General features: G+C 44.5%; 1 protein-coding gene across 2 annotated transcripts in view; it reads left to right on the forward strand.

Moving 5' to 3' along the window:
* The window catches only part of LOC144682733 (protocadherin Fat 4-like), a 189,026-nt gene that overhangs the window by 70,147 nt on the left and 96,685 nt on the right, over positions 1 to 22,194 (forward strand). For both annotated transcript variants that reach the window (XM_078545370.1, XM_078545371.1), the window contains exons 7-10: positions 6,040 to 6,290; positions 9,714 to 14,066; positions 15,560 to 15,664; positions 16,915 to 17,222. In XM_078545370.1, coding sequence (XP_078401496.1) covers positions 6,040 to 6,290; positions 9,714 to 14,066; positions 15,560 to 15,664; positions 16,915 to 17,222 — 5,017 coding nt within the window. The remainder of the gene's footprint in view (positions 1 to 6,039; positions 6,291 to 9,713; positions 14,067 to 15,559; positions 15,665 to 16,914; positions 17,223 to 22,194) is intronic.

Consider the following 22,194-nt stretch of genomic DNA (forward strand, 5'->3'; position numbering starts at 1 on the left):
AAGCCCATTTTGGAGAGCACATCCCCCATGTAGGTGTGCGATATTCTGTCAAAGGCCTTCTCCTGATCCAAGCTGATGAGGCAGGTATCCACACCCCTGTCCTGTACATAGGCAATCATATCCCTGAGCAGCGCCAGGCTGTCAGAGATCTTCCTGCCTGGCACAGAGCAGGTCTGGTCAGGGTGAATCACCAATTCCAGAGCGGATTTGACCCGGTTGGCGATGACCTTGGACAGAATCTTATAGTCCACATTCAACAGTGAAATGGGTCGCCAATTTCTAATTTCCTCCCTTTCCCCCTTGTGCTTGTAGATGAGGGTGATGATGCCTTTCCTCATGGATTCTGACATACTACCGGCCAGGAGCATACTCTCGTACACTCCTAGCAGGTCTGGGCCGATCAAGTCCCACAGAGCCCAATACAACTCCGCCGGCAAGCCGTCGCTTCCGGGGGTTTTACTCTTCTCGAAGGACTCGAGGGCCTTAGTCAGTTCATCAGGAGTTAGCGGTTTGTCCAGGCTCTCCCGCGTACTGTGGTCTAAGACCTCCGGGATAGAGGACAGGAAGGACTGGGAGGCCGTGCTGTCCGTGGGCTTTGGATTTTTTTTTTTTTTTTTTGTAAAAATATACTTTATTCATAAAAATCTTCAATCACATTCAAAACCATTTCAAAAACAACATTACAAGGGTACAATCCAGGTTAAACTTTTACAAAATGTATCACCAGGTGCATCAGTACAAACAATATTACAGTCATTTACAGCCTTTCATTTTGATCTGTACAGCCCGAGGGGCTCTAAACAGTTCCCAGTCTCTCGGTGCACTGTGGTAGAAAGGTCTTAGACAGCGACCCTTCCCCATTGCGCCTTTGCGGCAGCTGCCCCAAGCTTTAGTGCGTCCCTCAGCACGTAGTCCTGGACTTTGGATTGTGCCAGTCCGCAACAATCGGTCGGGGACAACTCTTTGTGCTGGAAGACCAACAAGTTTCGGGCAGACCAAAGCGCGTCTTTCACCGAGTTGATGATCCTCCAGCTGCAGTTGATGTTTGTCTCGGTGTGTGTCCCTGGGAACAGCCCGTAGAGCACAGAGTCCTGTGTCACAGAACTGCTCGGGATGAACCTCGACAGCAACCACTGCATCTCTCTCCAGACTTTCTTTGCAAAGGCACAATCCACAAGGAGGTGAACAACGGTCTCTTCCCCACCACAGCCACCTCGAGGGCATCGTGCAGAGGGGGTGAGACTCCTGGCGTGTAGGAAGGATCTGACGGGGAGGGCCTTTCTCACCACCAGCCAAGCTACGTCTTGGTGCTTGTTGGAAAGTTCTGGCGATGAGGCATTCTGCCAAATGACTTTGACAGTCTGCTCGGGGAACCATCCCACAGGGTCCACCCTCTCCTTATCCCTCAGGGCCTCTAGGACGTTACGTGCTGACCACTGCCTGATGGACTTGTGGTCAAAGGTGTGTTTCTGCATAAATTTTTCCACCAGGGACAGGTGGTACGGCACGGTCCAACTACTTGGAGCGTTCCGCGGCAGCGTGGCCAGACCCATCCTTCGCAACACCGGGGACAGGTAGAACCTCAGCACGTAGTGACACTTGGTGTTTGCGTACTGAGGGTCTACGCACCGCTTGATGCAGCCGCACACAAAGGTGGCCATCAGTATGAGGGCGATGTTGGGCACGTTTTTTCCCCCTTTATCTAGAGGCTTGTACATCGCGTCCCTGCAGACACGATCCATTTTCGACCTCCAGATAAAGCGGAAGATGGCTCGAGTGATCGCCATCGCGCAGGAGTGTGGAATGGGCCAGACCTGCGCCACGTACAGCAACAGCGAGAGTACCTCACACCTGATGACCAGGTTCTTACCCGCAATGGAGAGGGAGCGTCGCTCCCACATGCCCAGTTTCCTTTTCACCATAGCCACTCGCTCCTTCCAGTTTCTAACGCATGCCCCGGTCCCTCCGAACCATATCCCCAGCACCTTCAGGCCGTCAGCCCTGACAGTGAAGGGGACAAAGGATCGGTCAGCCCAGTTCCCAAAGAACATGGCCTCGCTCTTCCCACGATTTACCTTGGCTCCCGAGGCCAGTTCGAACTGGTCGCAGACGTGCATCAGTCTGCGCACCGACAGCGGATCCGAGCAGAAGACGGCGACGTCGTCCATGTACAGGGAGGCTTTTACCTGAGTGCCTCCACTGCCTGGGATCGTCACTCCTCTTATGCCCGGATCCTTCCTGATGGACTCGGCAAAGGGTTCTATGCAGCACACAAAAAGGACAGGCGAGAGAGGGCAGCCCTGCCTGACTCCAGATTTAATCGGAAAGCTATCTGTTTCCCACCCATTGATTGAGACTGCGCTACTGATGTTAGTGTAGAGCAGTTGGATCCAATTTCGAATTCCCTCCCCAAAGCCCATTTTGGAGAGCACATCCCCCATGTAGGTGTGCGATATTCTGTCAAAGGCCTTCTCCTGATCCAAGCTGATGAGGCAGGTATCCACACCCCTGTCCTGTACATAGGCAATCGTATCCCTGAGCAGCGCCAGGCTGTCAGAGATCTTCCTGCCTGGCACAGAGCAGGTCTGGTCAGGGTGAATCACCAATTCCAGAGCGGATTTGACCCGGTTGGCGATGACCTTGGACAGAATCTTATAGTCCATATTCAACAGTGAAATGGGTCGCCAATTTCTAATTTCCTCCCTTTCCCCCTTGTGCTTGTAGATGAGGGTGATGATGCCTTTCCTCATGGATTCTGACATGCTGCCGGCCAGGAGCATACTCTCGTACACTTCTAGCAGGTCTGGGCCGATCAAGTCCCACAGAGCCGAATACAACTCCGCCGGCAGGCCGTCGCTTCCGGGGGTTTTACTCTTCTCGAAGGACTCGAGGGCCTTAGTCAGTTCGTCAGGAGTTAGCGGTTTGTCTAGGCTCTCCCGCGTACTGTGGTCTAGGACCTCCGTGATAGAGGACAGGAAGGACTGGGAGGCCGTGCTGTCCGTGGGCTTCACGTCATACAGTCCGGCATAAAAGGATTTGCTGATCCTCAGAATGTCGGACCGTGATGACTTTACTGAGCCGTCTTCTTCCTTCAGGCTGCTGATCACAGAGCGCTCTCTGTGTACCTTTTGGAAGAAGAAACGTGAGCACGTCTCATCCTGCTCCACGGAGCGGACTCTGGAACGGAAGATGATCTTGGAGGCCTCCGAGGCAAAGTGCGAGGCTTGCTGGCCCTTCACCTCTTGGAGCTCCTCCTTGACATCGACCCCCATCGACCGCAGCCGGAGCAGATTCTGCATCTTTTCCTGGAGTCGGGACATTTCCCTCTGTTCCTTTCTAGCTTTCTGGGTGCCTTTGAGGATGAAAAACCTCTTGATGCTTCCCTTGATCACTTCCCACCAGTGTGTCAGGGACTCAAAGAGGGGTTTCACGGTTCTCCAACCTTTGTAATCCCTCTTGAGCTCCTCAATGTTCTCTGGGGTCAGCAGTTGCACATTTAGCTTCCATGCCCCCCTGCCCACCCTCAGGTCTTCCTCCAAGTGGCAGTCCGCCAGTAGGAGGCAGTGGTCAGAGAAGAACACCGGCTTGACGTCGGTGGATCTGACTGTGAATGCACGGGACACAAACAGGAAGTCTATCCTGGAACGAATGGACCCGTCTGGCCGCGACCAGGTGTATCTACGCTGCGCTCCGTCTGCAGGGTTGCTGAAGACGTCGTGCAGCTTGGCATCCTTAACTGTTTCCATCAGGGATCTGGACGTAGCGTCCAATCTGCTTCCGGCCCTGCCGGATCGTCCAGCCGCATCGATGATGCAGTTGAAGTCCCCGCCCAGAATGACCGGCCTGGAGGTCGCCAGCAGCAGTGGGAGCTGCTGAAAAACCTCCAGCCGCTCAGCCCCTTGTGCCGGGCCGTACACGTTAATTAACCGGAGTGGAGCGTTCTTGTACATTACGTCTGCTACCAGGAGTCGCCCGCCCACCACCTCCTTGACCTCGGAGACGGTGAAGTTGCCTCCCCGCAGCAGAATACCCAGGCCGGAGGAACGAGAGTCGTTTCCGCCCGACCAGATCGATGGCCCGTGGGACCACCATCGTGACCATTGCCTGTAGGAGCTGAGGTGCGGTATCGCACACTCCTGCAGAAACAACAGGTCAGCTTTGACCTTGGCTAGGTAGTCCAAGGTCGCAACACATCGCGTAGTAGATTTAATGCTACGCACATTTATGGATACAATCTTTAAACCCATATTAAAGCATTTATTCTCCTACCAAACCCACTGTCTCTGAGAGTCCCAGACCTTTAGTCTGCTCCTTCATACCCGTAGTGAGCTCAAATTCCTTCACTTTGGATGGGCTGAGGTAGATCTCCTTGGCCGTGTTCTGCTCCAGTGGCATCTGGAGGTTCACGTAGTGAGCGGATTTTGAGATGACCTTTGCTGGAGAAGCTTCTCCAAAACTCACCCCCTCTGGGGGGTTGCTGTTCCCGGCTTCCCGGAGCTGGGGTGCGATGATTGCCTCACTGCTCCCAGATTCCAGGGGCTGTGGTGCACTGGCCTCCTCAGGTTGCAGGCAATGTTGGGGTGCGCTGGGCTCCTTGTTGTCTCCAATTTTCTGGAGCTCGGGTGTCTCGTCCTCCAACGCCCTGGAGCTTTGCCGCCTCTTCTGTCGGTGCCGCTCTGGCACTTCCTCATCCGAAGAGCTGCTGCCCTTGTCATCCGTGTCGGATGGGAGACGCCTCTTGCCGCTTCTCTGGGAAACGCCTTTGCTTCTTCTTCGCTCCCTCTTACTTTTCTTGTTCTTCACCGTCCGCCACTCCCCCTGCTGCTTTTCCACTGCTGCCTCCTCCTCCATTGATTCGCTGTCCTGAGGACTGGAAGGTTCAGGGGGTAGTGCTGTTGATTGGCTCTCTGTTGCCTCAATCTCTTTCTCCACCTTGTCTCTCTCTGTGTCCTCCTTTGTCCCGTTGAGCTCCCTGGGGGCCTTGGTGGTTGGAGTGACACGGAACCTTTCTTCTGCTTCCCCCTGGTCGGCTTTGGCTGCCTGTGCGTAAGTACGGCAGCGTTTGGGGCAGGTGGGCTTTGGATAGCGGGGGCTCAGCCAATGTAAATCCAGTGGCCAGACATGGAAAGTGAGCAGGAATTCTACTCTGCCAGAGCTCCATCCAATTTTTTACTCAGCCTGTTTTCCAACATCATTTTTCATTGGCTAGTGAAGCACCTGTGGCAGCTAAAGGCAAATTCGATATTTAACAGCATGATGACATCTTACATCAGATTTTCCATCTCACCTGCTTCAATTGCATGTAGTCATATCTTCACCTACATAAACCCTGATGTCTAGACTCTAGGCTCTAGATAAAAGGCAGAAATGAATTTAAATCACCCGCTTCTAGATTGGAATGGTTTTAGAATCCCTACAGCTGTTTTGAGTTTGTTGTTTTCTTCTTGGGGTCATTAATCTTTAGCCTAGCACTGAGTTAACCTTATGGGTAATTCATTTGGCACTCATTGCCCTGATTACCATCTGCTAGTGACCTACTACCATGTCTCTTAGTTTCTTTTGTCAGTTCAAAGATGTTCTCCCTCCTTTGCCTAATCTCCTTAAGTAGCAGATTGGAATCTGCAAAGCAGGGGGTCTTTTCCCCATAACCCTTGCTTCCCTGTATGTGGCTAGGAATCATAAAGATTCTTAAAACAAATCAAGGATGCCTGGCCCTTTAAGCTGCTGCAGGCCTTTAAATCCATTCCTTATCCACCAATGATCAGGTTCTAAATCAGAGACAGTTACAATGCCTGCAGCAATTCCAAATTCCTTTGGACCAGTGACTGTGTGACAGACTCGAAATCAGTCCTGTTGTTCTCACCCCCTCCATAATATCAGTGGGGATCATCCGCAGTAGAAAATCCAGGTGGTTACCTATAGGATATAAAGTTGTACGAAAGTGTAACTTCTACTGAACACTTTAAGAGAACAGAAAAGCTATTTTAAATTGTAAATGTTACAGCTCATTTATTCAGATTGTACTCATTTCTTTTCTAGTTACTCAATGGAAAGTGGAGAGTCTCCATTCTCTATTGAACCCATCAGTGGGCGAATTGTCACTGCTTCTGATTTGGACCGAGAAGTCCAGGCAAGTTATACACTGATTATTCTAGCTACCGACAGAAATTACATAAAGCCCTTGTCCAGTTCAACCTCAGTGTTCGTCATAATAGAGGATGTAAATGATGAGCCACCTCAATTCCTGAATGACCCATATGTCGCCAATGTCCCCGCAATTCTAAATGAAGGTAGGTTCCTGATCTATATATTCATATGAAACAGACATTTCCACAACTGATAGTTCCTTAATGATGCTTATGTGTGGCTTTGTGATATTAATCTCTTCCCAAAAGGAAATTAAGAATGAAAACTTGGATTTGTGTGATGATGCCTTTAACATAGAAAAAACTCATTTTAAGACATTTCCAAGACGTATAGTGAGAAACGAATGGTGACCCAAGAGAAACCAAAACCTAAAGGAAAGAGGGAGGTTATAAAAGGTTTCTTAAAGGAGGAACGGAAGGTGAAGAGGCAGAGCAATTAGGGAGGGACTTCCAAAGATCAGGAACTAGCTAACTGAAAGTGGGGTGGGAGTGCTGTGGGGCTGGGTGCCCTGGTGGGTGGGTGGGTGGCAGAAAAAGTCAGAGAAAGAGAATCAGAGAATTCAGAAGCAATTGTAAGATGCAGGTAAGTCTATGGAGGACTTAAAGACATGGACACAAATTTTAAATTTGAGACATTCGTGGATTGAATACAGATTTATGTTAACAGGCATGGGATTGACAGGAGGGTGGAATATGGAACTCCAAAGGATAAGAGACCAAAAGGAGAGCAATAAAGTAGTCAGGTCTGGAGATGACAAAGACAGCAGATAGACTGAGACAGGGTTGGCGATGAGAGATGTACATAGGTGGAAGTAGGCTTTCTTTGTAGTAGAGCAGATATGGGACAGAAGCACAGATCTAGGCCATATAGAACTCCAAGATCACAGCCTGGTTAAACTGAAACAATGGCCAGGGAAGTTGATAATCAGTGATTAGATAATGGAGTTCATGGCAAGGGCCAAAGGCATATTTAACTGGAGGATGTTAGTCTCATTCAGAATAGGATGTAAGACAGAAAGTCTGACAGAATAGAGTCAGTGAGGGATCGCGATGTCGTGGAGAGGTAAAAGTGGCTAATATCAGTCATCAGTGTACATATGGAAGCTGCCCTCCATGACTTTGGATGATGTCACCAAGGGACATCATGTAGATTAGGAAAAGAAGCAATATAAATATGGCTCCTTACGGCTCTCTGGATGTGACAGTGTACAGGTGAAAAGAGAAGCCATTTTTCAATATGTTTTGGCTACAAATGGATAATTGAGAATGGAGCCAAGAGAAAACATCCACGTTAAGAGGAATAATGGAGAAAAAGTGTTGGTGGACAATAATGTGGTTAACCATATTGAATATCGCAGAGGGCTAGTAGAAATGTGCTTTAGTCACGGTCATAGACAATGGCTGGGATTTTCTGGCCCCATCATGGCGGGACCCGCCGTGGGAGATTTGGCGGCCCAGTCAAAAGTCCATTGACTTTCGGCAGGACTGGTCAATCCTGGCCGGGGGTGTGGAGGGGGAGGTGCGTGGGGGAATCCCACCCAATGTGATTCATGAATCGGCATGGGAGGAACAGGAATATGATTGAACCAATTTAAACAAGGGGTATACCCACACCACATGGGCTGCAGCGATTCAAGAAGGCAGCTCACCACCACCTTCGCAAGGGCAACTAGGGATGGGCAATAAATCTGAGAACACAGATTTGCTAAAGTTCATAGTGCCAGGATGAGATTCCGTGATTTGAAGTTTCACTGGAAATTGTAGCTAAACAATTCTAGATGAGGATATTGCCAAATTTGTTCCAGAAGAAAAAAAATTACCTTATTATGGGAGATACTTCAAAAATATTACAACAAAAAATTGCCTGTATAGATTTTCAGGTCCAACCTGCAATCCTACAACTGCCAGTGAGTCAGTACCACCTGAATTGAGTCTCTTAAAAAGGACAGGGCATAGGCACCCCAAAGTTCAGAGTCCAATCCCCTCTTACATCAATGGCTTTATAAGGGCTATGAGCAGGTCTGCTCCCACATAGCATCTGGACCTGAAATCTTTAGCAGAACGTTCCCCTGAATTACAAGCAAATTTCCAAAGAAACATGAAAAAGTTACAGAAGGAGCCCTCCAAAAAAGCCAAAAAGTTCTGGAATTTACGTAGGTGCTGTGAAAATTTGTAATGCTGCAATCATTGGGAATTTGGGATGAGATGTTTGATGGTAACATAGTGGCTTACCATTATCTGCAACCATCTGGGGCAGTGAACTAAACTGGACTTTCTAAATTTGTGCAATACAGTAGACCATTATATTAACCAAGATAATCTTATTAGATTCAATATGGGAACGGTAGCATAGTGGTTAAGTTACTGGACTAGTATCAGTCCAGATCTAGAAGCCTGAACAAATATTCCAGACACATGGGGCTGTATACAATGGCTGCAGCAGTTGCCCTTTACGTTGGCCAGATTAGAGCCAGTGAATACCCTGACATGGCCATTTACGGGAGCCCTGATGGGATTAAACCGCATTGAGGCACTTACCTGCCCACAGTCAGGGTTCCTGGGGCCTTCAGGACAAGGATCCCATCTCCAAGTGCTATTGGCCAGTCAGATGGCTTGTAGCTCCTCAGACTCAGCAGTGTCACTGGAGCCGTGGCCTCTGCTAAAGGTGCAGAAGGCCCAGGACAAGGAGCAGCCATGGATGCCCCAGAGTGCAGGTAAGTGGGGCAGCTTTGCCGGGGCCAGTCAGGCAGGCGCCAGTGAGGGGCGGGATGGGAGTTAGTGTGGAGGGCAGGGGGTGCCTACCCACAGGGTCAACCATGTTGGATGACAGGGTCAGTGGAGCCCTCCATGGGGCACAGGGTGCACAAACAGGAGACAACCCCCACACCCACCATGAGCCCACATGCACGCCGAAGCATGGGCCCCTTCCTACTGTTAGTAGAATAATGGGAGCGGTGGGAAGAGGCCCTTGAGTGATCACTTAAAGGCTTCTATTGGCCTAGAGGGGCAGCAAGGCCAGCCTCGACCTTCCCCGCCCTGACTTAATCAAGTGGAGTCGGGAAGGTAACAGGCTCTCCACCCTGTGCCTTCCTGCTCTGTTAAATGCCCCCTGCCTCACAGTCCACTCCCTGAGGGGTGAGTAGCATTACATTCTGCCCAGGAGTTCAAATCCCACCATGGCAGCTGGGGGCATTTAAATTCAATTAATAAATCTGGAATAAAATACTAGTCTCATTAATAATAATCATGTAACCACCCAATTGTTGTAAAAACCCAATTAGCTCACTAATGCCCTTCTTCAGGAGAGGACGTCCTTTCCTCTTTCAGGGGAGGAAATCTGCTGTCACTACCTGGTCTAGCCTACAGGTGACTCCATACCCACAGCAATATGTTTGACTATTAACTGTCCCCTGAAATGACCTAGCAAGCCACTTAGTTCAAGGGCAATTAGGGATGGACAATGAATGGTAGCCTTCCCAGCGATCTTCACATCCCAAGAATGAGTAATAAGAAATAATTATTGTGGATATATTTTTACTGAATCTCTGCCTTTAACACTCCCAACAGGCTCCATTGTTTATGCCGTAACAGCAAAGGATGGAGATGCTGGGATAAATGCTGATCTGCGCTTTTCTTTATCTGGTCCAAATGCAAACAAATTTGTTATCGATCCACTTAGGGGTGTGGTTTTTGCACAACAGTTATTGAAAGGACCAATGGATTTTACGATAAATGTTCACGTAACGGATAGTGGAGAAGATCCTAAAATGGACAGCACGACTATTACAGTGCGGTTTCAGAGCACCAATGACTTCCCACAATTATTTGTCGATAAAAAAGTGCATGTCTACCCTGAAGATCAAGCAATAAATACTGTAATTTCTAAGGTCAGTGCTTTAGGCAAAGTGAAAGGAAAAGCCAGATCTATTCTCTTTTATCTTGCAGCAGGCAACTTTGAAGATGTGTTTCAAGTCAACCAACTAACAGGAGAGTTGATTATAAAAAAAACACTGGATTTTGAGATTGTAAAACATTACCAGCTTTGGATTGAAGCCAGGGATTCAGGTTCACCACCATTTTCTTCCTATGCAAGAATAGACGTCAATGTTACAGATGTAAATGATAATTTTCCTGTATTCAAACAGAGCATCTACAGATGTGAAATATATGAGAATGTTTCAGCCAGAAAAGTTTGTAATGTGTCTGCAGCTGATCTGGATTCTGGTCTGAATGGATTCTTAGAATATAGTATTTTTGACGGAAATGCCAATGATGCATTTAAGATCAATAGTTCCAGTGGAGTCATAAGAACTGCTCGGATGTTAGACAGGGAACAGATGGCAATTTACACTTTAATTGTTGAAGCAAAAGACAAAGGAAGCAACTCCAAAACAGGCACAGCAACAGTCATCATCTCTGTTCTAGACAAAAATGACAATGCTCCTCGGTTTTTCCAAATCTTCCTTGCACATGTTGTAGAAAACGCTCCAGTGGGTTTTACCATTGTACGAATTACAACCACAGATGAAGATATTGGCATAAATGCTATTAGTACTTACAGTATTTCAGATCAGACAGCAAGTCTGCCATTTGGTGTGAATCAAAGTACTGGAGATTTAATTGTGACAAGGCCATTGGACAGAGAGACAACAGATTGGTACATTTTAAAGGTACATGCCAATGATTCAGCATGGGATGTAAACACAGATGTCACCATATTTGTCATTGATACAAATGACAATACACCACAGTTTACTGAGTCATTTTACAGTCTAACTATTCCAGAACCTAAAGAGAAAGAAATGTTTGTTCTGCAAGTATCTGCCACCGACCCTGATTTGGAAAGCAATGGAAACGTTTTCTATTTCCTTCAGTCCCCAAATGAGTTCTTCAGAGTGAATGCAACTACCGGCGAGATCTTCACTAAGCAGTTCATTCCATTTAAAAATTCAGATAACCCCAGCTCTGACCAAAACAAAATTAAGTTTACTGTAATTGCCTCTGACCATGGTGAGCAACCAAATTTAGTTGAGACATCTGTGGCAATTACTATTGTAGCTCATAATGATTATTCACCTATGTTTTTGCCACACAAACAGTTGACTCCAGTTCCTGTGAATTTAGCATTTGGCACCAAGGTGGCCAAATTAACTGCAGTTGATGAAGATTTGTATTCAAATGGAAAAGTAGAATATTATATCACTGGAAATAATAGCTCATTTCTTTTTGGCATTGAGCAGAGTAGTGGTTGGATTTTTGTTGCTAACTCATTAGCTTCAAATCTGAATAAAATATTCACTGTGTCAGTAACAGCAATTGATGAAGGCACACCACCTCTTTCCTCTAATACGATAGCCAACTTTGTGATCACTGAAGAAAATAGATTTACCCCACAATTTTCTGCCCTACAAGTGAGTTTTTCTATTCCTGAAGACTGGCCTTCTGGTTCTGTTATTGGTAGCCTTACTGCCTCTGACGCTGACCGTGGTATAAATGGCCACATAACATACTCTATAGTAGTGGGCAATGAGGGAGCATATTTTACTATTGGAAACACTTCTGGTGTGTTAACTTTAGTTAGGAGTTTAGATTTTGAAATGGATTCTATTTACAGTCTTCTGATTTACGCCCAAGATGGTGGATGGATTTCGAAGACTGGTTCCATTAATGTTGTTATACAAATTGAAGATGTCAATGACAATCCTCCAGCATTTTCTGGCAATGTGTTTTTTGCAACTGTGGCAGAGAACTCGCCATGTGGCACCACAGTCTTTAAAGTGAATGCAACAGACAACGACTCTGGAATCCATTCTGAGATAAATTATACCATTGAGGATGGGCATACCAAAGTATTTTTTATAGATTCACAGACTGGAGTAATAACTGTGCAAGAAATTTTAAATTTTGAGCTGCATCATTTGTATGAAGTAACTGTCAGAGCGTTTAACACCCATAAAGTTGATCAATTCAGTCTAGCTAAAGTGTATGTTAATGTCACAGGAGTGAATGAATACATTCCACGATTTGCTAAAACACTGTATAATTTTTCCATTTCAGAGAATGTGCTTGAAGGAACTATTGTAGGCTGCGTGACTGCAACCGATTGCGATCTTGGTTCAGATGGCATGGTCAACTACTTACTTATAGGAAAAAGCAAAGAGAGAGGCTTTCAGATTAATGAAAACACTGGGGAGGTAGTTGTCTCTGGTAACACGAAACAGCACAGGGGCAGTCATGTTCTTCTTCGAGTGCTTGCTAAAAATGCTGGGAGAATACGTGGCTTTGATGTGGATGAAGCAATAATTAATATTACTATCCTTGATGATAATGCTGTCCCAATTTTTAAATCTGCTGTCTATAAGACCCATGTTAGAGAAGATGCACTTGTTGGCACTTCAATCATTGCTCTGATGGCTGATGACTCAGGCACCATTCCAGAATGGAATCAGTTTGAGATTAAAATTAAAGATGGAAATAAAAATAACTCATTTTCTATAAATTCTCGAACCAGTGAAGTATTTGTTGCATCTGCACTTGATAGGGAGGCCATACCATTTTATAACATGACCATCATTGCATTTGATAGAGGGTCCAGCCCAGCAATAGGTAACACACAATTGGTTATCACAGTTGATGATGTTAATGATAATGGTCCCATTCTTGTTAATACTGAAGGATATGTAATGGAGAACCAACCTCCTGGCACACAATTTATTTCCCTTAATGCCACAGATCTGGACTTACCCCCCAATCAGGGGCCATTCAGTTACCAGCTGGCAGTCAATAATGCCAGTAGTTTTGTTACATTGTCTCCAGCTGGTGTTTTGTCCACTAAGAAAATGATTGACAGAGAAGTTATTAGTGAGTTGCATTTATCTGTAATTGTGCATGATTCTGGAATCCCATCAATGTCTTCAATGAGTATTTTTCATGTCCTTGTTCTGGATCAAAATGACAACCCTCCTCAGCCTAGAAACCTTTATATTCAAGTCAATTACTACGGTAAATATTTTCCTGGTGGCAGGGTAGGTAGTGTGAAGCCAGAAGATCCAGATGTGTCAGGTATATTCAACTGCAGCATAGTAACCAATTCCACCACCAGTTTTACTATAGCAGCAGGAACCTGTGAACTGCAATCTGGAAAACAGCTACACGAAGAGGACTTCAATCTCACAGTTAAGGCAAATGATGGTGTTCACAGTACTGTCTCCAGCAATATTTATATAAAATACAGACATTTTAACAATGCCACAATTGACAACAGTGTCCTTCTTCTAATCACTGTCTCCATTAAGGAGTTTCTTGATAAAAAATATCTACATTTGGTCGAGACTATTGATGACCTCCTAAGCAAAAATTCCACAAAATTACATATTTTTGAAATGATGCCAATGAGTGATCACGTTCTCTTGATGACAGCTATTAAAAATAATGATGGGCAGCATCTACCTAGAAGCACTCTAATAGACTTTTTCACAGCTCATAAAGAATGGCTTAGGACTCATATTGGAATCACAATTTCTGCAGTTGCTTATGATCCTTGTGCAACAAACCCTTGTCACCATGGTGCTGTCTGCACAAAGCAAACTGGCGTCAACTCAGAGACTGTAGTTCTAGAAGGTTCATCTGTCATTTTTCTGAGTCACAGTCCAATGAGGCCTTTCAACTGTATCTGCCCAAATGGATACATTGGTCAGTTGTGTGAGTTGGACATTGATGAATGTCAAGCTGTCCCTTGTAGTAATTACAGAATCTGCTTGAACTATCCAGGAAGATTCTTTTGCTCTTGTCCTGAAGGTAGAGCTAGCCCCCTTTGTGGAACAGATATAAATGAATGCCAACAAAATCGGTGCCAGAATGGAGCTACTTGCCTGAATTTGCCTGGAGCCTTTCTATGTACATGTCCTCCAGGTTATACAGGTAATAATCACAATAACTTAGCTTTTTTAAATAAAGACAACCAAAGCTATATACACAAAATAATTACTGATGAAATTATGTGATATAATAATTTTGTTTATGGAATATAATTTTGCACAGTGGTAAGTTCAGGCTTTGACCATAATGAAATATATTCAAATCTGATTATATTATATATTATATTATATTATAATATATTATATTCAAACATGATATTTTTCTATTGTGCCTCTTTCTTTGCATGTACAATTTCATCCTATTGTGCTTAATTTAACATTATGTTCAGGTGCAAATAGTATATAAATGTCACATAGATTATCTTGGATCACTTCCTTAACTTTCCCTCCACCTACATCCACCTTCTCTCCTTCTACTCCAATGGAAAACACACTCCCCAGGTGCTTTGCAACCTCACGCCCGGATTATTAATTCCTTCATCTTGTAATGGTACCTCCACTGTTGTTGACTTACTCAAGTACTTCCTCGTCTATGTATTCAAAGCCTCTGTTCCCAGTGAAACAATCACTGTTGCTCTATTCTATCATGTCCTTGGTACCCTCATCTTCACTCTCTCAAGTCACAGCAAACTCAAACATGCCTGTCACACAATTGACCTTGCCATTCATTGCCAGGTCTGGCTTGCTGCTCTACCCCATTCTTCCTGTTCATACCCATATGCTATTTCAAGATCACATTGGGCAAGCTCTTTTCTCTATGACACACAATATAAATCTCTCTCTCTTTTGTTCATCCATCTTCACCACAAATACAAAGTGTGAGGGGCTAATGAATTCCTTCATTGTCAAGATAGAGACCATACATACAGATCACTCAATTTTGTTTGTTCCTTTATCTTGTCCTAAGCCCCTGGCTCATCTCCCAACCACTTCAGTGCTGACATCCTATCTTCCTATACTTTCTCCCCCATCTGACCCTACCTTCAGAAAGGTCATGGGATTCATCTCTGAGTCTCTTTATGCTCTTGTCAAGCAATTCCCGATCAATCAGTTTGCCTTTCTGGCCCTAATTTCAGTTGATGTCTTCAATGTTTCCCCATTTTTAGCCACTGTCAATCTCCTCTTTAAAAACAAAATCTTCAACTCTTTTTCTTCATAAATGCAATTCCCCATCCAAGAAGGTCGGCCTTAATGCTACTCTTGAGCCACCCGCTATGAATTCTGAAAGAGTGGTCTGAGCATTATTTGTTTTCTGGGCTTCTTTTCCCTTTCTTTATACATTCTCATCTTCCCTCAACAATTGTGAGGAGGTTTATCCTGACCAGAAATTCACTGTATGGTGTTTCATAGACATGAACTTACATCTTATAACTTCCACGCACCTCAATTAGTGTTTCACAATAGTTCTGTAGTTTCAAGAAGGTTCACTTTCGATATTGTATTCTCGTCAACATGTTAAAATTATTTAAGAAAAATGTATTTAGTGAAGTAGACTATATTGTACTACAATAATAATATAACAGAGGTTTGTTACAGGTAAATTGTGCCAAATCACTATAAACTACTGTATAAAGTCACCTTGCCTGAACCACGGAACCTGTGTCAACCTTCCCAATGGATACAGTTGCAGATGCCCATTTGGTAAGTGCTGTCTTACACCAAAATTATCTTCATTTGAAATTGTAAAGCAATGAGTTGTAGATATTGTCAGAAGTAACATTATCACACATGACAGGCAGAAGGTCATTCAGCCCATTATGCTTCTTCTAGCCCACAGGCTGGAATTAACTCCAGAAGACATTGTTCCATTTCCTGTCTGAGTGAGATTTCAAACAAAGTGTCAGTCTTATATTGTGGGTTACTGGGAAGTGGATAAAAAGCCCCAAACTCATTTTCAGTAGAATCCTCCTTTTTATATTGTGGGAAGTAGTGCACTGGTAAAGCAGTATTTATTGCTCAATCCTAGTTGTCTTGAGGTCATGAAGAGTCAATCACATAGCCTGAGACTGGAGTCATACATAGGCCAAATCATATAGGATATTAGTGAATAAGTTGTTTTTTTTACAGTAATCCATCAGCATTCATGGTCATTGGTGTTAATGTACAAATTACTAGAATGTACTATGATGGTTAGGCCAATTTAACCATAGCCTTCTAACTTTGGATAGAGCAGACCTGGCTGAGTTGGTTTTGAACCCTGTACCCTGAACTGATGGGCAAGTATTTAACACATTCATCACCCAATCTGCTATATAGCTACAAAAGTTCCTGAAACGTTTGGTTAATGATTTAATTGCGATATTCAATTGATACTTCAAGAGATACGTCAAGTGAAAGACATTTCTACTTGAACTGCATGATGTTGGCACACTGTTATGAATTTCACTAAACACTGTTGAACACCAAAAGGTTTTGTTACAGAGTACTTATATGACCAGCTTCCAGTCTCGGTGCTGCACAGCCCAGCCTGTATACATTGAAAGTTGCATTATACAGCAGCCAATTCCACTGTAAAATAACTGAGCATATAGGCAGTTTCACAAAATTTCAACTCGAATGGAATGGTAAAAACATCATCACAATATATTTGTGCCATACAAATTTGTGCATGACAGCATTGAAGATTATTTACTTGTTGGTACCAAGCCTTTAATAAATGCTTGGGGTCTGTAGAGGCCAATCACACCAAACCACTTAGCCTATATTGGTAGGTTATTGTTTTCAAGTTCCAAGCCAAGATTGTTTAAAGATTAAAAACCCACTAAATATTGAAATACTTGTGTTTCCAATATATCAACATAAACATTTGCCCATTACCAATGTAAATAATTGGATGGCTTTGTCCTTCTACATATTTTTCCCAATATGTTATCCCATCTATTCCCATACAGGTACAAGTGGGAATGAATGTGACGGGAGCAGCCTTGGGTTTGAAGAGCTCTCCTACATGGAACTCCCTTCTCTTGATCCTAGAAACAATACGATTTATGTGGAATTTGCCACAATGAAAGAAAATTCCCTGCTCCTGTATAACTACGACAACAAAGAAGGTGCAGGGGGTGAATTTCTTGCATTGGAAATAGTAAATGGCAAAATGGAATTTTCTTATAATCTTGGAAGTGGAATTGTTCGGCTGGTAACTGATCAGCAAGTAGCAGATGGAGAGTTTCACGAGATTTTTGCATCTAGAATGGGGATGGTAAGAATATTTTCATAATATGATACATCTATCTACCTCTATCTTACCAAAACAATCTTACCTCTGCACTTGCTTCCTGTATGAACCTCTTGACTGCAGTTGTCAGGTTTATGTCATACCTCTTAGGACCATTTTCCCCATTATATATTCCTACATGTACATGTATAAAGTGGCTTTAAATATATAAATTATCACGCTGTAATTATATAATTTGGCTACTAAGTGAATTGGTTGACAACACCTGAACTATTCCTCTGAGGTTTGAGGGTTTGAGAGATTTTGCACCTCACTTAAGTGAGTTCTCAACTTTAAAGTTTTAATTTTCTATTTTAAATATTTACAATTAGTTTATTTCTTTCCTTCTTTTTAGGCTCTAGACACCTTTCAGCTTCCCCTGTAAAATTTAACATGACTACGGCATCCAGCCTGCTCCTGTTGATGCTGATCTTGGCCCATTTCCTGCAGCCACATGTAGCTGTGATTGACCATAATATATTTTGTGCTGCATTGACACGACTACCATCAAAATGAGTTGTTGTAATGCAAAAGAATTATACCATCAATGTAAAGAAAATTCCGGTAACAAAAACAATGCTTCTGTTCAACTGTCTTCTCCCCAGTTCCTGGTTATATATTCCAATTTTTGTTGTTTACTCAAAATTACACAAAACAGGATGAGCACCAAAGTCAAATTTTGAATTTATTTAATTTTGGAGAAATACAAGTGGCTGGTGTCAAATGAGGAGGATGGGAAATTATTTTCAACCCTGATGTTACTCTTGCTGGTGGAGTTGTTCTCTAGCTTTCCAGCTAGAAAGAATGCCCCCAAAGTTCAGAGTGGTCTGATGTAAAGTGTGATGAGTTTCTTGATCTCTAGTGGGTGAGGAATTCAAAATCTCAAACCCAGATTAATCCGAATTTTGGCTTTAAATTGTATTGTGGCTAATAGTTGAACAAAGGGCTTTGTTAATATTTGAACTGACTTAAAGTTTTGTGTTGCTGACTCCCAGAAGCGATGAATGGGTTTAATTGCAAACAAACAGATTATTAAAAAAAACAGAAAGAGGTGAAAACCAATGGATGGCTTACAATGGTCACCTCAGTTATGGGGTGGTGAAAAAGCACTCAAAGAACAAAAAGGTATAAAAATATTGAGAAGAACTGATGAACAAAAAAATGGCAAAAATAGACAACAACAAAAAGAAAATGATCAAGGAAGAAACAGACTAAAAAGTGGGAGACAGCAAAAATTTGAAGTTGGTAAAGTCAGTATTCAAACCAGGAGACTGTCGAGGCTACTGGTGAGATACTGGGGGAAAAATTGGATAGCCCTGGAAAATGGTCATGGGATCATGATGTGTGATTATCCTGTGTCCATTCCTCCCGATGCAAGCAGCACGCAATGGTCATGCTGCCTGCTGATTAAGATGATTGTTGCCTGTAGCCCAGTCCTAAGTACATCATTTTATGGCTGTATGCCTTAGCAGAAACTCAAATTTGTGCGAAACGAACATCACTTGAAGCCAACGTGTACCTCTTAAAGGGGAGGTGCATCCTGGCTGGAACAGGTGCTGGAAGTGGCTGGCTAAGACATTCTGAGCAGGAAAAACAGTGAGTAATGGGGGAAAATGGCAGAGAGTGTGCTCCAAGCTTCCTTGACACAGCACTAGAGGCCTTGGTGTAGGAAGTGATGAGGAGGAGAGAGGTCCTCTATCCACAGGAGGCAAGGAGACCCTTTGGAAAAACTCTGAAAAGACAATGCAAGTAGCCCAGAGGACCTGGATGCAATGCCAAAAGAAGTTTAATGATCTCATCCAGTGGTCAAAGTCAGTGAATTCATCTTCAAATTCCATGTTCTTACAACTGACTCTCTAGCCTCATTCACTGCTTAATTCACTACTTGTCCTTAACTCGCTTCCCAACAACTTTCATCAACCATGATTCATACCTCACATTCATTCCTTCGACAAACCTTCACATGCTTAGCACTGCTGCAAGCTCACATCCACATTGCACAGCTTGGACACATTGCCAGCTATTCAACCATGACAGCCACATCACTGTACCACATTCACTGACACACTTCCTTGTCCCTTGTAGGATGAGGTGGCACATAACTAGAGGCAACAGCAACAAGCAGGGACAGGCATGGCTGCATGTCCTTATCCCTGCAGAGGAAATGGTGCTCTCTCTCATTGGAATGGTCATCACTAAGGCCATGGCCAGAAGTGGGGCTGGATCAATTGAAGATAGTGGTATCCTCATATTTAAACTTCCTTCTTATGTACCACCTCCCCCTCATCGCACAATCTCTTCTGACTTACAAGCTGCGGATGGTGTAAGCATGCACTTCTGGCTTTCCTCCTTCCCTCAACACAAACATACCTCTGTGCCTTTCTCCCTTCAGGTACCCAAGAACTTCGATCTGGTCAGGGAGTGTTGGAAGAGCAAGAGATGGAAGAGCAGGAAGACAATGATAATGAAGAAACAGCATCTCTCACGCTCACATTTGTTCACTAGCTCCGATACTGACACTATGTGTGCATCTGAAGGTTGCTTAGAGCTGGGTTCTACTTGTAGTGAGACACCCAGCAGAAGCGAGCTGCTGCCATGGCAGGGGACAAGAACAGTGCAGCTGCCAGGTGGCCTGAAGGCGAGGTTGTGATTTGTGCACAGTCACTGTTACCCTGCACCATGAGGAGGCCTACATTCCTCACAAAGCCGTGTGCTCACTCCATCTTCTTCTACATGGAAAGCGAGAATTAAATGTATTCAGCTCTCTTCAGAGCCTCAGTGTCCTCCCTGGTGCAACAGTGGACAACGAACCAGCAGAGGTTGCAAATGTCTCCAGCCTGGAAGGAACCCAATGTGTAAAAGTTCATGACCACAGTCGCCTTCACAGCCGTTAGCAATACCATCCTAGTCCTGCTCTAAGGCTAGAGTTCTGGCTGCAAGAGGTGGCAGATTTCAATGAGGGCCTGCTTAGTGAAGTGGAGTCCTCTGATTGTGTCTCACTGAGGTTGAGATAGAGAATTGCTCCCTAAAGACCCTGGGTGGATATGGTCTTCTGCTGTATATCCTTCTCCACCACCCCTGCTCCTCACTCTCAGAGCAGCTTTTCCTCCTCTGTATTGAGTTTGCTCATACTTCCTGTCAAACTAAGAGGTATAGAAACCACAGCACCCATGATAGGGAGCATGTGGTTTAAGCAGAGCCCTTGAAATTACAAACAGGACCTTCTGCACGTGTCACACAACTCCCTGTAGACTTCAGCAACTTTAAGCATCGCACAAGTCACCTAACCCTCCTACACACTCAGCAACAACCTTGTTACAACCAGGTGAGGAGCAATAGATGGCTTTCCTTTTTTCCCACTCCCTGTTTGGTTAAAGTAGAGGTTTTGAATTTCAAAATGATGCTGCATTGTCAATTCAGTGTGTGCTTAACTGTGTGCAGTTTGGAAGAATTAAGCCAGACAGGTATTCTTGAGTTAAACGCATGAGGGGTTAGTTTTATTTTGCTAAAACCCAGGCAGGTAAAAATATTAAAAATGTACAAAAACCTGCTACTTCCCACTAACGTGCACAAACACACACTCAAACCCCATGGGCAGCATTTTCCCGACGTCACCACACGTCATTTAGATTTTCAGTTCGGCGGGCGCGCAGCCATCCGCCGAACTGTCAAAGGCCTATTAAGGCCATTTAAAGCCTAATTAACTCAATTTAATGAGCTGCCCGTCCAACCTTAAGGTTGTCGGGCAGGCGAAGAGCCCAGGGTGGGATGAGGTTTCATGAACTGTTTTAAAATCTAATAAAAATTTATACACTTATTCTTTGACATGTCCCAGCTCACGTGATAGTATCACGTGAAGGGACATTTTGTAAAAGATTTTAAATCTTTTATTTAAAAGTTTAACACTGAAACAAATCTCCCTGAGGCACCACCATGCCCCAGGGAGATCTCTGCGCTCTTTCACGCACATGCATGAAAGAGCACAGGGAGCCACTCAGAGAAACCACCCCCCCAGCCCGCACAGGGACGCTTAGCGCTTCCGGGCACGCGTCATGATGGGCGGCCTTAATTGGCCCGCCCACGTAAAATGGCGGTGCGGACCCAATCAGGGGCACCAATCAGGTTCACGCCCGCCCCTGCCCACCCCCGCCCAAACCCCCAACAGGGTAAAATTTCTGGCCCAAGTATGTGGAAAAAATACAACTTTACACAGTATTAGATGTTAAACTTGGCCAAGTTAATGTGCAGATTTAAAAAAAAGGAAAGTCAATAAAGATTCACTGACTGTATCCAGAGGCATAGGTTCCTCAGCTGAGGTCGTTGATTGAAAGTCATGGCTGGTATGTCCCCTTTTCTCCTGGAAACACTTTTGTAGAAATCCAATGGTTTTGAGGAGAGAGTCTCTGGGCTGCATTTTACACGCCCCCGCCAGGTGTGTTTACAGCAGGGGGGGGGCAGGTAAAATAGGGTGTGTCCACCCCACCATGTTCCCACCCACCCCCGCACTCACCCCCATGATACCAAAATCTGCCCGCCATATTTAAATAGATAATCAAGGGTCAATTAGGCATGTTAGCAAGCCAATTGACCCCAATGATACGCTGCCTACACCATAAAATAGTTGGCATTTGCAGTCGGATGGGAGTGGGTAGCCCAATTTTTAAAAAAAGAATTCATCAAGGGGTGAGAAGAAATGGAGGGCTTCTGTCTTTAGGGGCTGCTCTTTGTGGATTGGGGGGGCAGTCCCCATAAGATAGAACCCCACCTTTTTTCCTAACCGCCCTACTGCCTTAAACCCACCACCCCCAGCCCCCTGTCTCCCTCCCTAAGCTGCCTTTAGCTGTCCTTCCCCCCCAACCATATTCTGCTTCTGTAGGAATGTGGACACCCTGTTAACCCAGCAGAACAGGATTCAAAGCTTAGGTAGACTATTGTAGAGAGAGAGATTGGGAGAGAG

Source organism: Cetorhinus maximus, chromosome 7 (genome assembly GCF_964194155.1).
Source record: "Cetorhinus maximus chromosome 7, sCetMax3.hap1.1, whole genome shotgun sequence".
NCBI lineage: Eukaryota > Metazoa > Chordata > Chondrichthyes > Lamniformes > Cetorhinidae > Cetorhinus > Cetorhinus maximus.